Raw genomic sequence first — 18,048 nt, 5'->3', positions numbered from 1 at the left:
TGAAGCTGCATTTTGGAAGTTCGAACTCGGGGGCACCATAGAAGTCTATTATATGGAGAGAAATCCTTGAATGTTTTACTCCAAAAACATAATTTCCTTACGACTGAAGAAAGAAAGACATGAACATCTTGGATGACAAGGGGGTGAGTGCATTACCTGTAAATGTTTGTTCTGAAAGTGAACTACTCCTTTAATATTCTAGTGATTTTTGGCATAAAAGACTGGCATAATGACGGGTTTTGTGGTCCAGGATGACATATCATTCTTTTGAAAAAAAAAAAAAAAAAGTGTTAACAGGGTCTTAATTCTGTCAGTTTTGGAGCAATAATCCTTGACTAACATTAAAGCAAATAGAATTTGGCTCTTTCTGAGTAGGTGTAATGTATATAAATGTCATTAAATTAGTAAGACAGCACACCGACACCAGGAGAGAAAGAGAGAAGGTGAAACTCTGCCCAGAGGAAGAGAAGAGTAAAAAGCAAAGGAGACATTGTGAGAGGGAGAGAAACCTCTGTATACTGTCCATCCTCTCCTTCTCCAAAGTGGCGTCTGTAGCTCTACGCAAAAGCTGCATTGCTTATCGTATTCCTCTCGATTGAGAACCCTGACTGATATCGTCTTCCTGCAGAAACAAGACAACAGGAGGGGGGTTGGAATAATGCATGCATGATACACACACAAACACACATGCGCACACACACACGCAAACAAGCACACGCGAGGGCCTGGCCGGAGGGCTGTCGATGGTGTAGTTTGGCCTATAGTTGATCCCGATGATGATCCAGAGCAGAGAGGGTTCAGAGCAGACTGGTGTTTAGTGTGTGTGTGTGTGTGTGTTGAATGTGTGATTTCCTCTGCAGGCTCAGGCCACGCCCCCCACCTTTCTTCTCATTGGTCTCTAGGAGCTTGGGATCTCCGATCTCCAGGAAGAAGCTCTTGTTCTTCTCGTATTCTTCGTCATCAATTATCCTGACTTTTATTATTTTGCTGGAGAGAGGGGAAGAGAAAGAGAAAGAGGGAGAGGAAGAAAAGAGTGAGGAAACGACAGGCCAAGGGAAAAAGAAGAAAGATAAACAACATGCAGTCATGCACAGGCAGACCGTCAGAATAAGAGGATGATGCAAGAGACACAGAAAGAGAGAGAGAGAGCAGCCTCACCAAGTCTGACTGTAAATACACACTCACAAATGCAGATACAATCAATATTCCCTTGAATTTTTCTACTTGCTCCACAAAATCTATTTATATTCGGTGGATCTTTAATTAATTATAAATGATTATTTTTAAACACTACCAGTCAAAAGTTTTTGAACAGTAAGATTTTAATGTTTTTTTAAAGAAGTCTCTTCTGTTCACCAAGCCTTGATCTAAAGTACACCAAAAACAGTACATTTTTGAAACATTTTTTATTATTTAAAATAACCGTTTTCTATTTGAATATATTTTAAAATGTAATTTATTCCTGTGATTTCAATGCTGATTTTTTAGCATCATTACTCCAGTCACATCGTTCTAATTTTCTGATTTGCTGCTCAAAAAACATTTATTATTATTATTATGATGTTGAAAACCGCTGAGTGGACTTTTTTCAGGTTTCTTTTATGAATAGAAAGTTCAGAAGAACAGCATTTATCTGAAATAGAAATCTATTTGTAGCATAAATGTCTTTATCATCACTTTTGATCAGCTTAAAGCATCCTAAATAAAAGTAGTAATTTCTATCATTTCTTTACCAAAATAAAAATTTTACTGACGCTTTTAAATGGTATAGTGTATAATGTTACAAAAGCTTTTTATTTCAGGTAAATGCTGATCGTTGGATCTTTCTATTCATCCAAGAATCCTGAAAAAATTGTACTCTATTATTGATAATAATGATAAAAAAGGGTTTCTTGATGTTTCAACATATTAGAATGATTTCTGAAGGATGTGACACTAAAACTGGAGTAATGATGCTGGAAATTCAGCTTTAAAATCAGAGTAAAAATTACATTTTAAAATATATTCAAATAGATATATTTTAAATAGTAAAAATATTTCTAAATTTGACCGTTTTTGCTGTATTTTGATCAAATCAATGCAGGCTTGGTGAGCAGAAGAGACTTCTTTTAAAAAAACATTAAAAAACTTTTTTTAATCTTTAAAAATCAGTCAAAATTATAATTACATAACATGTTTATTCACTTGAAGCACATTTATTTGTCTATTTAAATGATAAGCAAATTCATCACATAAATCAATATATGCTGAGGAAAGCCCCAAATTAACTGATAACTGACAATTCAAGTCATAATTCAAAGACATCAGATTACTGTAGATGAAAGAATTGAATAAACTTCATAAAGTGCTTTTACGAGTCAATATATAGTTTGTTTGATTTCCATATCATTAAACATAAGCTATCACCAGCCAACATAATGTATTTTGTCATCGAGCTTGCCAATCGTAATTCATATTTTTACAGCGTAATCCTATTTAGTTAATCACACTAAATTTATTTAAATGGACAGCCCTTTAAATAAATAAATATTTTGCTAAATAATATATGAAAATTCATATTTAATGTGGCTAATAATAGTTGTCTAGAAGCCATCATCTCATTTACAAAAAAAGAAAAACTTAAGAATTATAAATATAAAATATAAATGTATAAATATAAAAGCATAAAAAGAACATTGCATGGCTTTTGTGGGCTTGCGTATGAATTTAAAATCTGTACTGTTCTAGGATGCACTCAGGATCTTGTGAATTAGTCAGCGCTGCATATTTACAAGATTTATAACAGCTTCAGTTGCATATTAAATGAAATCAATGGATGTGCGGATGGGCTTCAGTTTAAATGGCCATTCATTTAGCTCTGACTCAACAACTCTCAAGCTTTTTCTCACATTTTTCGATCCAACAGAATTTTGAATCGAACACTGAATAAAAACCTCCACCTCCAAGCTAAAATCATCATCATCAGAGCCAGAAACAAAATCCTTCATACACACATTCAGACGACTTGCTGCTGTGTTGCATGACCTTTCTCTAAAAGCAACCGCAGCGCACAACATTACAACCATAAAATCTCCACAACCAGCCGTGTCGCATTGGCCTGATGTCATGATTAAAGTCAACAGGAAATCTAAATCGACTCTCGTGGCCTACTTTTTTCCTGACTGAATATCAAGTTTCACTCGAATATAAGTCACATTATGGAAGTTAAACGGACTACGAATTTACTTCTTAATTTGATTTGACTTTACTCAAAAATGAAAACTCTGTCATTAATTACTCATCCTCATGTCATTCCAAACCCGTAAGTCCTTCGTTCGTCTTCAGAACACAAATAAACATATTTCTGATGAAATCCGAGAGATTTCTGACCCTGGATAGACAGCAACACAACTGACATGTTTAAGGACCAGAAAGGTAGTAAAGACATCATTAAAATAGTCAGTGGTTCAACCATAATGTTAGAAAGCTATGATTATTTCACAAGCACGCTGCTTGGTTGACATTTTCATAATGTTTTATTAAATTAAATAATCTTTAGATGCAAAATAAAGCTCTGAAGACTGCGAAGATTAAAGCAGAGTGATTATGAAAAATCATGTTCGCTCAGTAAAATGTTTTTGTTACAAAACATCAGTGCCAACTGAACAATATCCAGACTTACAGAGTCTGACAAAAACGCACAATCACTTCCAACATTCATCGATCTTCAATTAAGACACAGGTGCTACAGCAAGGAAGACAGTCAGTGAAGAAAAAGCTTGAGAGAATGAGGTAAGAAAGACAGAGCGTATGCTTCAGGGAAGACTAATAAACGCCAACACTGTCTATCTTTGTTTGTCTCTCTTTATCTCTCGCTCCTCAAAGCTAATTTTGTTCTTCTTTCCATCCCATTGGTTGTCACAGAAACACAATGTTAGACTGTTTCCAGATCCACACTGTCAGGTGCAGGAAGCTGTGTGTGTATGTGTGTGACGGCGTGTGGGAATGACCCTCTTCACTTCTCGTCTGAATGTGGGTTAGGTTCAGCTCAGGTCACGGCAGCGCTCTAATGCTACATCAATAAGTCATAGAACTGCTTTTACACGCACACAAAGGGTTTAAAACGACAGCACATGCTGTTTTAGTATGTGTGCGTGCACGTGGGTTGTTTTATTCTTTGTCCGTTTTGTCCTTATGAAGAGTCTTTGACATCTGTCGTTACATCTGTCATGTGTAGTTACTGGTCACTTGCTTTATTTAATTACTCATCTAATATCTCCCTCTCTCATTTCAAATGATGCATCACGTTTATAATTGTATTCGACAATGGCTATTGAATCTGACAGAAAACAAAGTGATTTTCTAAGTGTGTGTGTTCAGATGAGATGTTAATTAGAAGTGTTCTCGAGCTCTCTGAATAGCGGCAGAAGTTTTATCAAACACAACGGCTGATGTTTCACAAGCAGTCAACATATCATAATTTAAAACATGTTATTACACGGCTCTTTGGAATGCTTGATTCTGATTGGTCAGTTGAGACATTTGCAGGTTCGTTCTTTTCAAATAATCACCGCTCCAAAGTAATAACACATAGCCGGTACTACTTGTATTTTTAAAATCCCTCCGTGCCAACAAAGATTACCGTTTGGCGCCATCTTGTGACAAACACTGGACAACCACAATCAACAATGGAAAATTTCGACATTAATCTATTTAAATTGTCTTACTAACGTACATAGTTTGAATGTTAGTCACGTGGTACTATATCGTTTCGCGGAAGGATAAAAATGTTAATTTAAAACAAATATGCCAATAAAAGGTTTCAAATTCATATTCATGTCCAGTTTTTTTCCTTATGTGGCAAGTAGCCGTGTAATAAGCGGGATAATGTACAGGCAGCCTGTAGTTATCGCGAAATAAGCCCCTTCAATGTGATACAAGACCCTCCGCTTCGCGTCGGGTCCTGATCACACTGTCGGGGCTTATTTCTGCGATAACTACCGGCTGCCTGTACATTATCCCTTACTTAACAGTTTGTGCTCTGGATGAGACAAAGTGTGACCACAAAACACACAATCACCTGCTAAACACACTGTCGGATCATCCACACCTTTTCACAACCAGTGTTGAACAATTTAAGCGCTGTTGTGGAATCAGTTTGAAGTCCAAAAATAATCCAGCCAGATAAAACAATGTGTTTATAAGGAAATAATGAGGACAAAATGCATTTATCAAGCTGCATGCAAACACAAACATGCAGCACGATACGTGTAGTCTGATTCACGAAAGAATGACTGGAGTTGATTCACAAGCAAATGAATCTCAGTCTGACAAATTCGCTGCATTGACTCACTAAATCAAAGCTGTTACTGACTCAATAAACTGCAAGTTATTAATTGCAGTAAACCCTGCAAATTTTTCTAAAGTTTCTGGTAGTTTCCTGGAAATTTTTCATCTTCAGAACACAAATGAACATATTTTTGATGAAATCCGCGAGCTTTCTGACCCTGGATAGACAGCAACACAACTGACATTTTTAAGGACCAGAAAGGTAGCAAGGACATCATTAAAATAGACCATGTAACATCAGTGGTTCAACCGTAATGTTAGGAAGCTACGATTATTTTCACAAATAAATGACTCGAGTTGATTCACAAGCAAATGACTCTCAGTCCGACAAATTCGTTGAATTGACTCACCGAATCAAAGCTGTTACTGACTCTGTTACTGAAGCTGTTATTAACTGCAGTAAAGTTAGGGTCGCAAAGAGGCAAATTTCTGGAGTTTCCGGTAGTTTACTGGAATTTTTCCACCCCTTGGCAAGCCTAAGTAAAGTTTACTAAAATTAAGCTTAGAATTAAGTTTTGTTTGGTTTGTGTTTAGTATATTTACTGGGATATTGTTCAAATGATGTAAAGGGAAAGTTATGCATTTTTTTTTTTGGCCATAAATGGTTGAATAATTGTAATTAAAAATAAATAAATAAATACATTTTTTTTTTTAATTCACTGACAGGTTCAAATGGCATGTAGGTAAAGTTTTTTTGGAATAAATTATTTATTAATTGTAATTATAAAAGAAAGTTCTCTCATGGACTTACATAACTATAAACTTTTTTATACGCATTTATTTATTTTCTCATTAACCAGTCAAAAGAACACTAGCAGTCAAAGTCAAAATGTAATTTATGTAATTTATTCCTGTAATTTCAAAGCTGAATTTTTAGCATTATTACTCACTTGATCCTTCAGAAATCAATCTAATATTCTGGTTTGCTGCTCAAAAACATGTATTATTATTATTATTATTATTATTATTGTTATTATGTAATTTTTTCAGGTTTCTTTGATGAATAGAAAGTTCAGAAGAAAAGCATTTATCTGAAATATAATACATTATAAATATATTTATCATCACTTTTGATCAATTTAAAGCATCCTTGCTAAATTCATTCAATATTCATTTCTATAACTTCTTTAATAATAATAATAATAATAATAATAATAATAATAATAAAATAAATAAATTATGCTGACTCCAAGCTTTTGAATGATATAGTGTATAATGTTACAAAAACTTTTTTATTTCAGATAAATGCTGATCTTTGGATCTTTCTGTTCATCAAAGAATCCTGAAAACATTTACTTGTTTAACATTTAATTGTTTTAAATATTGATAATAATAATAAAACTTGAACAGCAAATCAGCATATCAGAATGATTTCTGAAGGTTCACGTGACATCGAAAACTTACTGTTCAAAAACCTTTGACTGCTTAAGACATAATTTAGCATGTACATTAAACCTTACGCAAACCATTAGCTTGTCCCCACAATGAGGGCAATCTCTTTTTCCTATTCATGTGGGCACATTTGGTGACCGGACACACACATCAGGACACTTGACATGATCGACATGAACACACTCCTTCAAGCCTTTTGAATTCAAAACAGCATTTCTCTCCTTGTTTTCCATTACAGTAGATGACAGTGGCTTTATGCGCATGTACCACGTTCCCCTCAGAGAGCGCCTGTCTCTCTTTAGCAGCTCAAGTTTGAGCCTGCAGGAAATCAAAGCGTGCTTTAGATTAAGTCAAACGGGCAGAGGTTTGTGGGATACGCTCGGGGTCTTGAATCTCTGATCAGGGTGTTACATAAAGCTGCTCCAATTCATGCCTGACCAGAAACCAAACACTGCAACACAAGATCACACACACACTCACGCTCACCAAAGGAACAATGCAGTACACACACACACACACACACACACACACACATACAGAAATGATATGACATTATCAGTTCATTAGCATATCTGCATTGCAGCAGCCTTGATCCGAAGAGCTCCTGACACACACAACAACAATCTAATTCAAATTCAGCTCCTTAAAATACATATATAGCTTATACACTTCATCAACCGCTTCCTGTTGGAAATTATCTTTGGATCGATGCTTCCAGAAGATGTGCAGACACGTTTTATAGAGCAGCTGCGGGACAGTCAGGAAGCTTGAACTCAAACACTCTTGCTGCAATGCTTGCAGCTGATCGCCCGCTGCTGCTGCATTACAGTGAGTTAGCGACTGCAGTGATGGGAACACAAACTTTTGGGTCTGATCCATCATCCGCTCTATGTTCAGGTATACCAGGTTTAGGTCAGTGCAGCTGGACTGGAATGAGATCCAGAGCTATTAGCTTTATTTATATGCCGAAACCACACATGCACACACAGTTTGACTTACAGCGTCCAGAAACATTTGCCAGCAATTAGATCTGTGCTTAGCAACCGGGAAAGAGCCAAAATAGAGTCACTTGTGCGAGAGTGCGATTTACCAAAGGCCACATTACACCGCATGTAAGAGAGACAGAGTGAGCAGGAGAGAGAGGGGCTGAAGTAATGTAACCTCTTTAAAATTCAGATCATGTCTGCTCCTTAACACAAGGAGGAGCCACACCAAATCAATATGAGCTGACTTGAGTGTGTGTGTGTGTGTGTGTGTGTGTGTTGGGATATGGGTGTGGGCATGTTTAGAAAGATTATAGAATAAACATATGGGTATTTAATCTTATACATGTGCCATGGTGAGACAAAGGGTGGAGATTCAATATGAACAATTTGCGCCCGCTGATAATGGCTGCTTATTTGCACATGCTGCGCAAATAAACAATTTTGTTTTAGCAGCCGATTCACTGCAGGAATTATGCAAATCAGGTACCAGTGCATATTATAGACTGTATAGCATCACTACTGCAATACAGACACCTGAACTGACTCCTTAAAACACCAAATTGCGCTCAACTTTACTGTGTATGGATATACAACTTTTTTTTTCCTCATTTGATGGCTTACTACTGCCATGATCAGTAAAACATATTGAGAAATCAAAAATAAATAAATAAATAAAAAAGACATGTTTGTCCTAAAACAAATGACTAAATAACTTTATAATTAAATAATACAAAATATTTCAATTAATAACACAATTTCAGCATTTTTTGTGTATTTGAATCCTTTCCAACAATGACTGTATGATTTTGAGATCCATCTTTTCACACTGAGGACAACTGAGGGACTTGACTTGCAACTATTACAGAAGGTTCAAATGCTCACTGATGTTTCAGAAGGAAAAACGATGTTTTCACCAGGGTAATTTTAACTTATTTTGTCTTCTGGGAAACATTAAAATAGCTTCTGTAGCTTCTGAAGGTCACTACTAAAAAAAAAATATATATAATATTTAGGAAAAATAAGAAAAATGTACACTTCTTCATTCTGTTCAAAAGTTTTCACCCCCTGGCTCTTAATGCATTGTGTGTCCTTCTAAAGCATCAGTGAGCATTTGAACCTTCTGTAATAGTTGCATATGAGTCCCTCAGTTGTCCTCAGTGCAAAAAGATGCTCTCAAAATCATAGTCATTTTTGGAAAGGGTTCAAATTCACAAAAATGAAATAATTGGAAAACCAAAGAATTTGTGGGACGTGAAGGATATTTTTGAAGAACAGCGGGCAGTTTAACTCTTCAGGACAAACAAGGGACTCATGAACTACTATCACAAAAAAAAAAAAAAAAAAAAAAAAAAAGCTGTGGATCATTCAGGTAACAACACAGTATTTAGAATCAAGTGTATGTAAACTTTTGAATGGTGACATTTTTATAAAAGTAACTATTATTTTCTCTTGTGGACTATATTTAATGTAATTTATGTAAAGTATCTTATTCTAATAAGTACTACATAAAAAAATAACATGCATTTTATATAATCCCTGCGATTTTAGTAAAACAATTAACATTTTGCAGATTCTAAAGATGTATGTAAACTTTTGACCTCAACTGTAAATATACGTGCTCCGGGTTTAATATGAGCTTTATTTCGTATTTATGTATTCGAATACTCGATTAATTGTCCGAATAATCAACCGAATAATTGATTACCAAAATAGTTGTTAATGACAGCCCTAATTATTACTAATTTATTTTAAATGTCTTGTCTAAAAAAAAAAAATATATATATATATATATATATATATATATATATATATATATATATAGATTGCATAGATGCAGGTTTTTGCACTGAAATACAATATGAACATAAAACCTATTAAACTATGGAAAATTAAAACTGCGAGTACAGGACTAAGTGAGAGTACAGGACTATGTGCGTCTCCAAGGCCAAATAAACCCCTTTCCAACATAACCAGATGTTCAAGGTAATGCATAAAGTAATGTAGGCAAATGCAATCTCCCCTTTTGATACATTCAATACTGCAATCTGGATGCAAGTGTGCATGCAAGAATCTTATGACCTGTTTGCATGCTCACTTAAGCCCATGTAACCCCTATCCCCCCCACCCCACACAGTGCAGGTATTGATTGTGGTGTAGTGGGGTGAAATGAGAGCTTGCTGCAGAGACCTGCTAGTGAATAATGGAAGGAGAGAGAGGGGAAGAGAGAGGAAGAGAAAAACAGAGGGATGGAAAACTGAGAAGATGAGCATATATATACCTTCAATATGAGCATTAACAGGGCACTGAAACAAACATCATCTTCCATGTCATTTTTCAGTACTTTAACGATTCTAATTTATTGATGTTACAAGCTGATTTGAGAGTGTTTAAAACATTTTCAAGCTCTTTAATAAAACACGCCAGCCGGCACAATAAAGCATCAGCCGCTTCTGACATATTTTGTGCATTTGCTCATTGTTCTTTTACAAACTGCAATTACCACACAATGAAATGCGTCATAACTTACAATTCCACTTTTTTTGTGGTAAATGTTGATTCTTCACTATTAATCTGGATGTTTTACAAAAGCCTGTTGCCAGGGAGATTCTCATTTGTAATTTAACATAAAACAAGTGTATTTAGATTAGAATTAATAATGTATAACGTGAATAAAGCAATATTTTATATATATATATATGTGACCCTGGACCACAAAACCAGTCATAAGGTTAAATTTTTACAAAACTGAGATATATACATCATATGAAAGAACAATAAATAAGCTTTCTATTGATGTATAGTTTGTTAGTATAGGACAATATTTGGCCGAGATACATCTATTTGAAAATCTGGAATATAAGGGTGCAAAAAATACTGAGAAAATCACCTTTAAAGTTGTCCAAATTAAGTTCTTAACAATGCATATTACTAATCAAAAATTACATTTTGATAGGTTTACAGTGGGAATTTTACAAAAAATCTTAATGTAACATGATCTTTACTTAATTTCCTAATGATTTTTGACATAAAAGAAAAATCAATAATTTTGACCCATACAATGTATTTTTGGCTATTGCTACAAATATACCCCAGGTCACATATATATATATATATATTTATTTATTTATTATCCATTTGTACTGACAAAGCAGAGCAGTCCTGTTAGACAGTGTTCTAGCTTATTACCTGCTGAGGTTTCTGATTCGATAATCAACAGCTCTGTTTGAATTTAGCAGCAAGAAATTACTAATCATCCAGTTTTTTATATCAACTATGCATTCCATTAGTTTTGCAAAGTGGTATGCTTCGGCCATGAAGAAATATAGAGCTGAGTATCATCAGCAAAACAGTGAAAGCTAACACCATGTTTCCTGATTATATCACCCAAGGGTAACACGGAAAGCGTGAAAAGCAGCGGTCCTACTACTGAGCCTTGAGGTACTCCCAAACTGATATCATGACGAAAACATATCTGTGGGAACTTTTTCCCATACTGCCATAGTTAATTAGATTAATTAGATTACATGCTAAAAGAGGTGATTATTCTTACAGTTTTTGTCATGTGAGTTTTAGTTTGTTTCCATTGTAACTTAATTTGAATTCACAAACGTTTTTGCTCAATGTTTTTTTTTTTTAAGTCATTTGATGGAAGTGCAAAAGTGCTGGGAAACCTGCATTCCATGTAGGGTTTAACTGATTACTGGCTTGGCCGATTATCTGCGCTGATATTACGCATTTTTATAGTTATCGGTATTGGTCACTTTCAAAACAGATTTGCAGATGGAATTATTTAAAAGCATTTAAAGAAAGTTTTTGTCAGAGTCCTTGTTATTCTTAATTTTGACATTAGTTTTCATTTTTACACCAGACATAGATATTGGATCAAAACATCGGTAATCGGTATCAGCATCAGCCCTGAAAAACATATCGGTCGACCTCTAATTCCACGGCCTTAATTTGGAAAATGTATCTTCTATCTTTTCTTTCTTTGGTTCTGTTCGCTTTTTCTGCTCTTTCTGAGTTCTCTGTTCCGGGTCAAGGTGAATCCAAACTGAATGAAAGATTTTTGTTCTTGACACAATTTCTCAAGTCTGAACTGTCACAAGAGACTGAAATGACAAGAAGACCCAATTTCAGAACCACAGCACTTCAAAACCTCTATTGCTTCTGTCTGCTGATATCTGGCTCACCCCGCCCCTCTCTCTATTCCTCTCACTCTCTTTTCAGTGTATTCCTCTCTCGTCCTCTCTCGGGTGAGTTTTGATGGGCAGGTCTTAAGTGAGACAGTTAATTAGATTAATGGTAACTGGCGATGTGCCTCAGGAGACTAATGTATGCTTGTGTGTGCGTATATATATGCGTATGTGTGTTTGGTAAAGTAAAAGAACTTTTTAAACTCCTTAGTGATAAAAGCATTTCAATATTCATGAGCTTTGTTTTGCAAATCATTTATAATGTATTAATTGAAAGAGCTGCAGTATGTTCAGATGGAAGGGTGGTGACACAGTCCGACATGGCAGTGTTTGTTGATAGTCCTTACAGCAGGCAGCACAACACACATCCATGCTGTTAAGCACGTACATGTCCACACACTCCAGACAGTGGAACAAAAAGCTGCAATAAAATTTGCCTTCATGACCTTCATAGCGTCTCTTGTCGTCTCTCTGTTCATTTACAGCCCTGCGCGGGTCTCTCCATCTCTCTCTGTGCACTTTTCTCCAGCAGAAGAGCTTAAATCAAGGGCTCCTGGAACTGCAACTGCCTTGTCTGCCTTTTCTCTGTAATGAACAAAAGCTATGTGTCTGTGTGTGTGTGTGTATGAGCTTCAGCGGCCTTCAATCTAGTTCACCTGTCTAAAAACACAACAAGACATTCAGACCCATCCAGAAACGACAGACAAAACAGAAAGAAAGAATGAAGGAAACTCACTGTTAAAGGGCTAGTTCATCCAAAAAATTAACTAATATCCAAATTAATTACTCAGCCTCATGTCATTCTAAACCCGTAAGACCTTCATTCATCTTCAGAACACAAAATAAGATATTTTTGATGAGATCCAAGAGCTTTCTTACCCTGCAAATACAGCAACGCAACTGACATGTTAAAGACACAGAAAGGACTAACCGATGTATTGGTTTTGCCGATTAATCGGCACCGATAGTTGAATGGCAGAACTTTCAGTTATCTGCAAAAATCCATGCCGATAGGCTCCGCTGTCCGAAGATTTACGAAGATCTTACAGTTTGGAAAGACATGAGGGTGAGTATTTAATGACAGAATTTGACATGTTTTGGAACGTTATTAGGGTGTTGCTAGGCTGTTTGCTTACAGTAGATGTTGCTTTTTCCAATTTTATGCACTTTTAAGTCCATTTTATTATAAAACGCTGTGCAATGTGATATGATCAGAGTTAGAGCATATTTCACCTCATGAAACTTTGTAATGTTACAATTATGAGTAGTGGGATTTTGGACCAATGAAATTTCACAATGGGTGGGCTATTCAGCAAGACACCAAAGAAATATAAATTAAAACAATTTACAAAATATTCAATATACATTACAGACAGACAGACAAACCAATATATATTCACCTCACACACTCATAGTGCTGTAGACTGTTTCTCTGCTGGGTTCTCTGGATGCCCATATAAGGATGCATCTCTCAGCTCTGACCCCTTGACCTCTCCTCCTCTAAAGATCCCATGTACATCAGCTCTACTGTCACCCTAGCAACAGTGTGTACCCCCCCCCCCCCAGGACTGACTTCAGTAGCTGCTCTGCATACATATGGAGATGCTTGATGTATGTGTTTGATCCTCCTTATCAAGTGTCTCTAGATCAGTTTGTTGAAGTATTTTCAGAGGTTTCAAATTCTGTCTTGCTACTTCACTGCACACACTCATACCCCTACATCCTAGTAAAAAAAGTCATCATATATTTACTAGAGGTCAAATAACAGCAATCTCTCTCTCTCTCTCTCTCTCTCTCTTTCTCCCTCTCGCTTCTTTCTCTTGTTCCAGCACTCACTCTAGATTTCTTTTCTGGGAAGAGCAGAGATATCCACTTTTCCTCGGATTACCGTCTACTACGGAGCTGCATATTCCACACAACTGTCTTTCGCTCTCTCTCTCTCTCTCACAAACACACACACACACACACACACACACACACACACACACACACACAATCTTAACCGAGACCCCGGCAGCTACTGGACATTCAGCAGAGACTTGGCTAACCAGAGAGGCTGGGTTCAAGACAAACAGACAGGACACAAATCAAACTGAGCAGAGTCTCATCTCACCAGATCATTATCCACCTAATTTCCAAACAATTCAGCACGGATCGAGCAGATGAGGCCCATCAGCTTCGGCCCGCAGCCCCTCAGACAAGTCACATTGGCCCTGTTCCACCCTGCTGCTCCTGTTAGCACCAGAGATACCCAGCAGCTTGTTTAGATGATCTTCATGCTCACCTCAAGTCATGTCAACATCAGACAAATGTGGCGCTAACACCTCTGCCAAAGGAAGTAATGACTGTGTGAACTGGGGGAAAGATAAATGAACTGATTCGTTGGACGAGTGCAAGGCAAGCACAACTGCTTAAGAGAAAATTCTACTCATTAGTGTGATAATAATGACAAACAGGAACAGACTGACAGGCCTGGAGACCCTGAGGCTATTTGCACCGTTCTACTGATAGAGCCAATAATGCAATTGAGAGAGGAACGAGTCTTTCCGTACTAGAATAAACAGGTTTCTACAAACGCTCCAATCACACTTTCCACCATCTGACAGTTGACTAGCGCTGCCTCAAACCCATGGCATTGGTTTAGAGAGAAATTGACAGGAATAATTAGCATTTTAAAATATATATAAACAAAACAGTAATACAAAATAATAATATTCTACAAAAATATGAAACATTTTTTACTAGGGCTGTCCTCAGCTAAAGATTTTTCTGGTTGACTAGTAGTCGTTCTTTTTAAACATTAGTAAACTATTAGTCGCACATTTATAATTAAACCATGTAAGTCATAATAATGAGCCTCAAGCGCACCAATTTTTTTTTTTTTTGCCAAAGCACACCGGCAGATATAATAATGATGAATGTGTCAGAGAAAAACAGCACGGAGACTGCATTTATGATTTAATAATTTATTGATAAATACTGCTTTCTTTTGTACTGTTTTCACTTTAAGAGATGAAGTAGGCGACACTGACTCGTCATCTCCGCAGCAGTGAATGTGCCTGTATGCATGTTTCATATGGATTACGTAATCTGAGAATATCTGTTTTCTATTTGAATTGGTTGAAAGTAGACATTTCACTCTCTTTAGATATATTTTTCATGTCTGTAAGGCAAGTATACACAGTGTTTCGAAGCTTCGCACTCAAGTTCAAAGAGACAGATATAACGTGCATTATTTTACAAAAGCGCAATGTCGTTGTTATTCTGAGTGCACACAAATAAATGTAGTCTTTAAAGATTTGAAAGAAGTATTCCTTTTATCTGTATGACCAAAAATTTGTCATACAGATAATTCCTCCATTTGTCATGCAGTAAGTGCAGCACTATTCAGCTTCCAGTAAGAAACTTCAATAGTGCTCATTTTTCTAGGAAACATTAGATTGAACAGCCAAGTAAAGTTGCTACTACTTAATATTTCAGATGAAAAAACATATTTGAGGTCGATAAACAGGTGATAGGTAAGCATTTGGATGTTTTGCCCCATGTACTGTGTTACCACATAGACCAGCCATTAATAATCTGTCCATCACAGACTTCAGACTTTGTGACTTTGCCACTTCCTGTGGATTTTTTTTTCTGTGACTAAGCGACTAATACAATTTTGGTCGACTAAGCCTTTTCTCATCGACTAACGGTTGAGAAGTAAGTAGTAAACTATTAGGGGGCAGGCCTAAATTGGACCAAATTAAAACTTTTAAACTGTAATACACTTTATAGAGCACCCATACTCAAAGGGATAATATATATAGGCATAATATTAGTTATTTTATTATTAATAAAAATGCAGATAATACATTTTTTGCTTGCGTTTTGATTGTACTCCTTCCTTCTAACTGGAGTACATGAGAGCTGAGATCAACAAACCTCTTACAACGCCTCTCCTCTCATGGGTTTTCAGCCCGACTGATGTCAAAGGTCACACAGTGAGAGCCGCAGAGGGAGAGCATACTCATCACCCCACTGTATATGCAAATAACCTGCAACAAGGTAATTAAAATCTCCATATAATGAAGTCATGCTTGGGCAGGAATATGAAGCAGAGGGAGGGAGAGAGTTACAACAATGAAAAAACACAGAGGGAAACGAAACAATATTTTCAGATCGCGAAGAATCTTGTGGTAGTCTATCATGTTAAAAAATAAACCTACGTATATCTATATCTAACACCAAAGTGAGGCCAGTGGCCCGGTGGATCTGGAAAAGGCTCATGGGATCGAACTCAGGTAGTGTAAACCTATGAACCAGAGATTTTCAGAGATTCTGAATCATCGTGCCCTTGAGCAAAACACTTGACTCCAAGTTGTTTTGTAGGGACTGCCCACTGACAGAGCTTTATGGCTCAGTACGTGGCTGTGATAATATATATATATAAAAAAGTGATGTTTCGGCCCTGAACAATTGTTTTTGATCAAATCTATTAAGTGAATAAATTATTAATAAGTCTCTTAAAGGGATAGTTCACCCAAAAATGAAAATTCTGTCATTGATTACTCACCCTCTTGCTGTTCCAAATGACTAAATGTCAAAGACTGACACGGAAGAGAAGAAACTGCTGAATAAAGTTGTTATTTTAGTTTTCTTTGCACATAAAATGTATTTTCATAGCTTCATAACATTACGGTTAAACCACTGATGTCTCATGGACTATTTTATCGATGTCCTTACTACCTTTCCGGGCCTTGAATATGGTAGTTGCGTTTCTGTCTATGCAAGGATCGAAAGCTCTTGGATTTCAACAAAAATACCTTAATTTGTGTTTCAAAGACGAATGAAGGCCTTACAGGTTTGGAACAACATATGGCTGAGTAATTAATGACACAATTTTCATTTTTGAGTGAACTGTCCCTTGAAGAAACTTATGAATCAGTGCATAGCAGTTAACTATTCCTGTCTTCAAAAACAGATAAAGCAAATACTAGGCAAGCTTTTAATCGATTGGTTACTAAACAAATATACCGCTTTGGTGAACTAAGTTTAATGCACTGAATCAAACATCTCATTTGTTAATTATTATGAGTGACAATAAACCAATGGGATGGGGAATTTTGTTTATTCAGGTCGGCAGGGCATAAGCAGCCCAATGAAAAGAGTGTAGCACTACAAAAAGTTTTATAGGTGTACACACAGCATAATCCCCAATTTATGAATGTGTAAAAAAGACTGATGACTATACACAATGTTCATTGCAAGGAGCCTACTGGAAATGCTGTGGTGCCCAATGTAATACGATATCTCAATAGCACTCTTTAAACACTTAAAGAACATTACTCGAATCATTTTTAGGCTATTGCTGTATTACTTATTTACTTGATAAAACACCTAGAAACACAGAAGCTGAAGACAAAAAGAACACATCTGCTTTAAAAACATGTACAGTACAGACCAAAAGTTTGGACACACCTTCTTATTCAAATGAATGAGAAGGTGTGTTCAAACTTTTGGTCTGTAATGTATATTTTTCTGTTTATTAAAGTTTTTACTCTACATTTGTGCAGTTTTCAGTGGGTTAGTGATATTTTTTAAATATATATACATTAATAAATAAATATTTTTTTTAATGGGGTTTTATACAAAAACTGCTTTTTTATGTAAAATTCACTTTATAAAAGACCCACATTTCTAACTTTAATTCATGGGGATAACATGGATAATTTCACATGGTTTAGTGTAAGATTTTTGCCCATCTTTTGGAAAATCCAGTTTTAAAAGTAAAAAAAAAAAAACTACAAATAACTTTTACCAGTAGGTGGCTGCAGAGCTCCACTATTTGCTATTTGACCACCTGAAAGATATTTTTTCACAAGTTTTTTGAGTTGAATTCATATCTACAGTACAGACCAAAAGTTTGGACACACCTGAATGAGAAGGTGTGTCCAAACCTTTGGTCTGTACTGTATGGTGGCACTATTTCCAGAGTCTCTTAGCAGATCAGGTAGACATGCAACTTTTAATGAAAAATAACGAGATTGTTTTGGTCACAAACAACTTGATTTTGAGTGAATCTCAAGTGAATGAGTCAAGGATTTAATCATACTCATTATAAAACATTCTTTGGTTGTAGCCCGCTGGTGTAATGATGTAAGCTACAA

The 18,048-nt window shown here is 36.0% G+C and overlaps 1 protein-coding gene across 3 annotated transcripts in view; it reads right to left on the bottom strand.

Annotated features, from left to right (window-relative positions):
• slc8a1b (solute carrier family 8 member 1b) overlaps nucleotides 1-18,048 on the bottom strand; it is a 118,494-nt gene that overhangs the window by 31,352 nt on the left and 69,094 nt on the right. For 2 of the 3 annotated variants that reach the window (XM_073826501.1, XM_073826502.1), the window contains exon 3: nucleotides 510-622. In XM_073826501.1, the coding sequence (XP_073682602.1) occupies nucleotides 510-622 (113 nt within the window). Of the gene's footprint in view, nucleotides 1-509; nucleotides 623-880; nucleotides 988-18,048 lie in introns of all 3 variants that reach the window. The other variant, XM_073826503.1, reaches the window with a different exon arrangement.

Source organism: Garra rufa, chromosome 21 (genome assembly GCF_049309525.1).
Source record: "Garra rufa chromosome 21, GarRuf1.0, whole genome shotgun sequence".
In the NCBI taxonomy this organism is placed as follows: Eukaryota; Metazoa; Chordata; class Actinopteri; order Cypriniformes; family Cyprinidae; genus Garra; species Garra rufa.
This window is presented reverse-complemented; position numbering and strand designations above follow the sequence as displayed.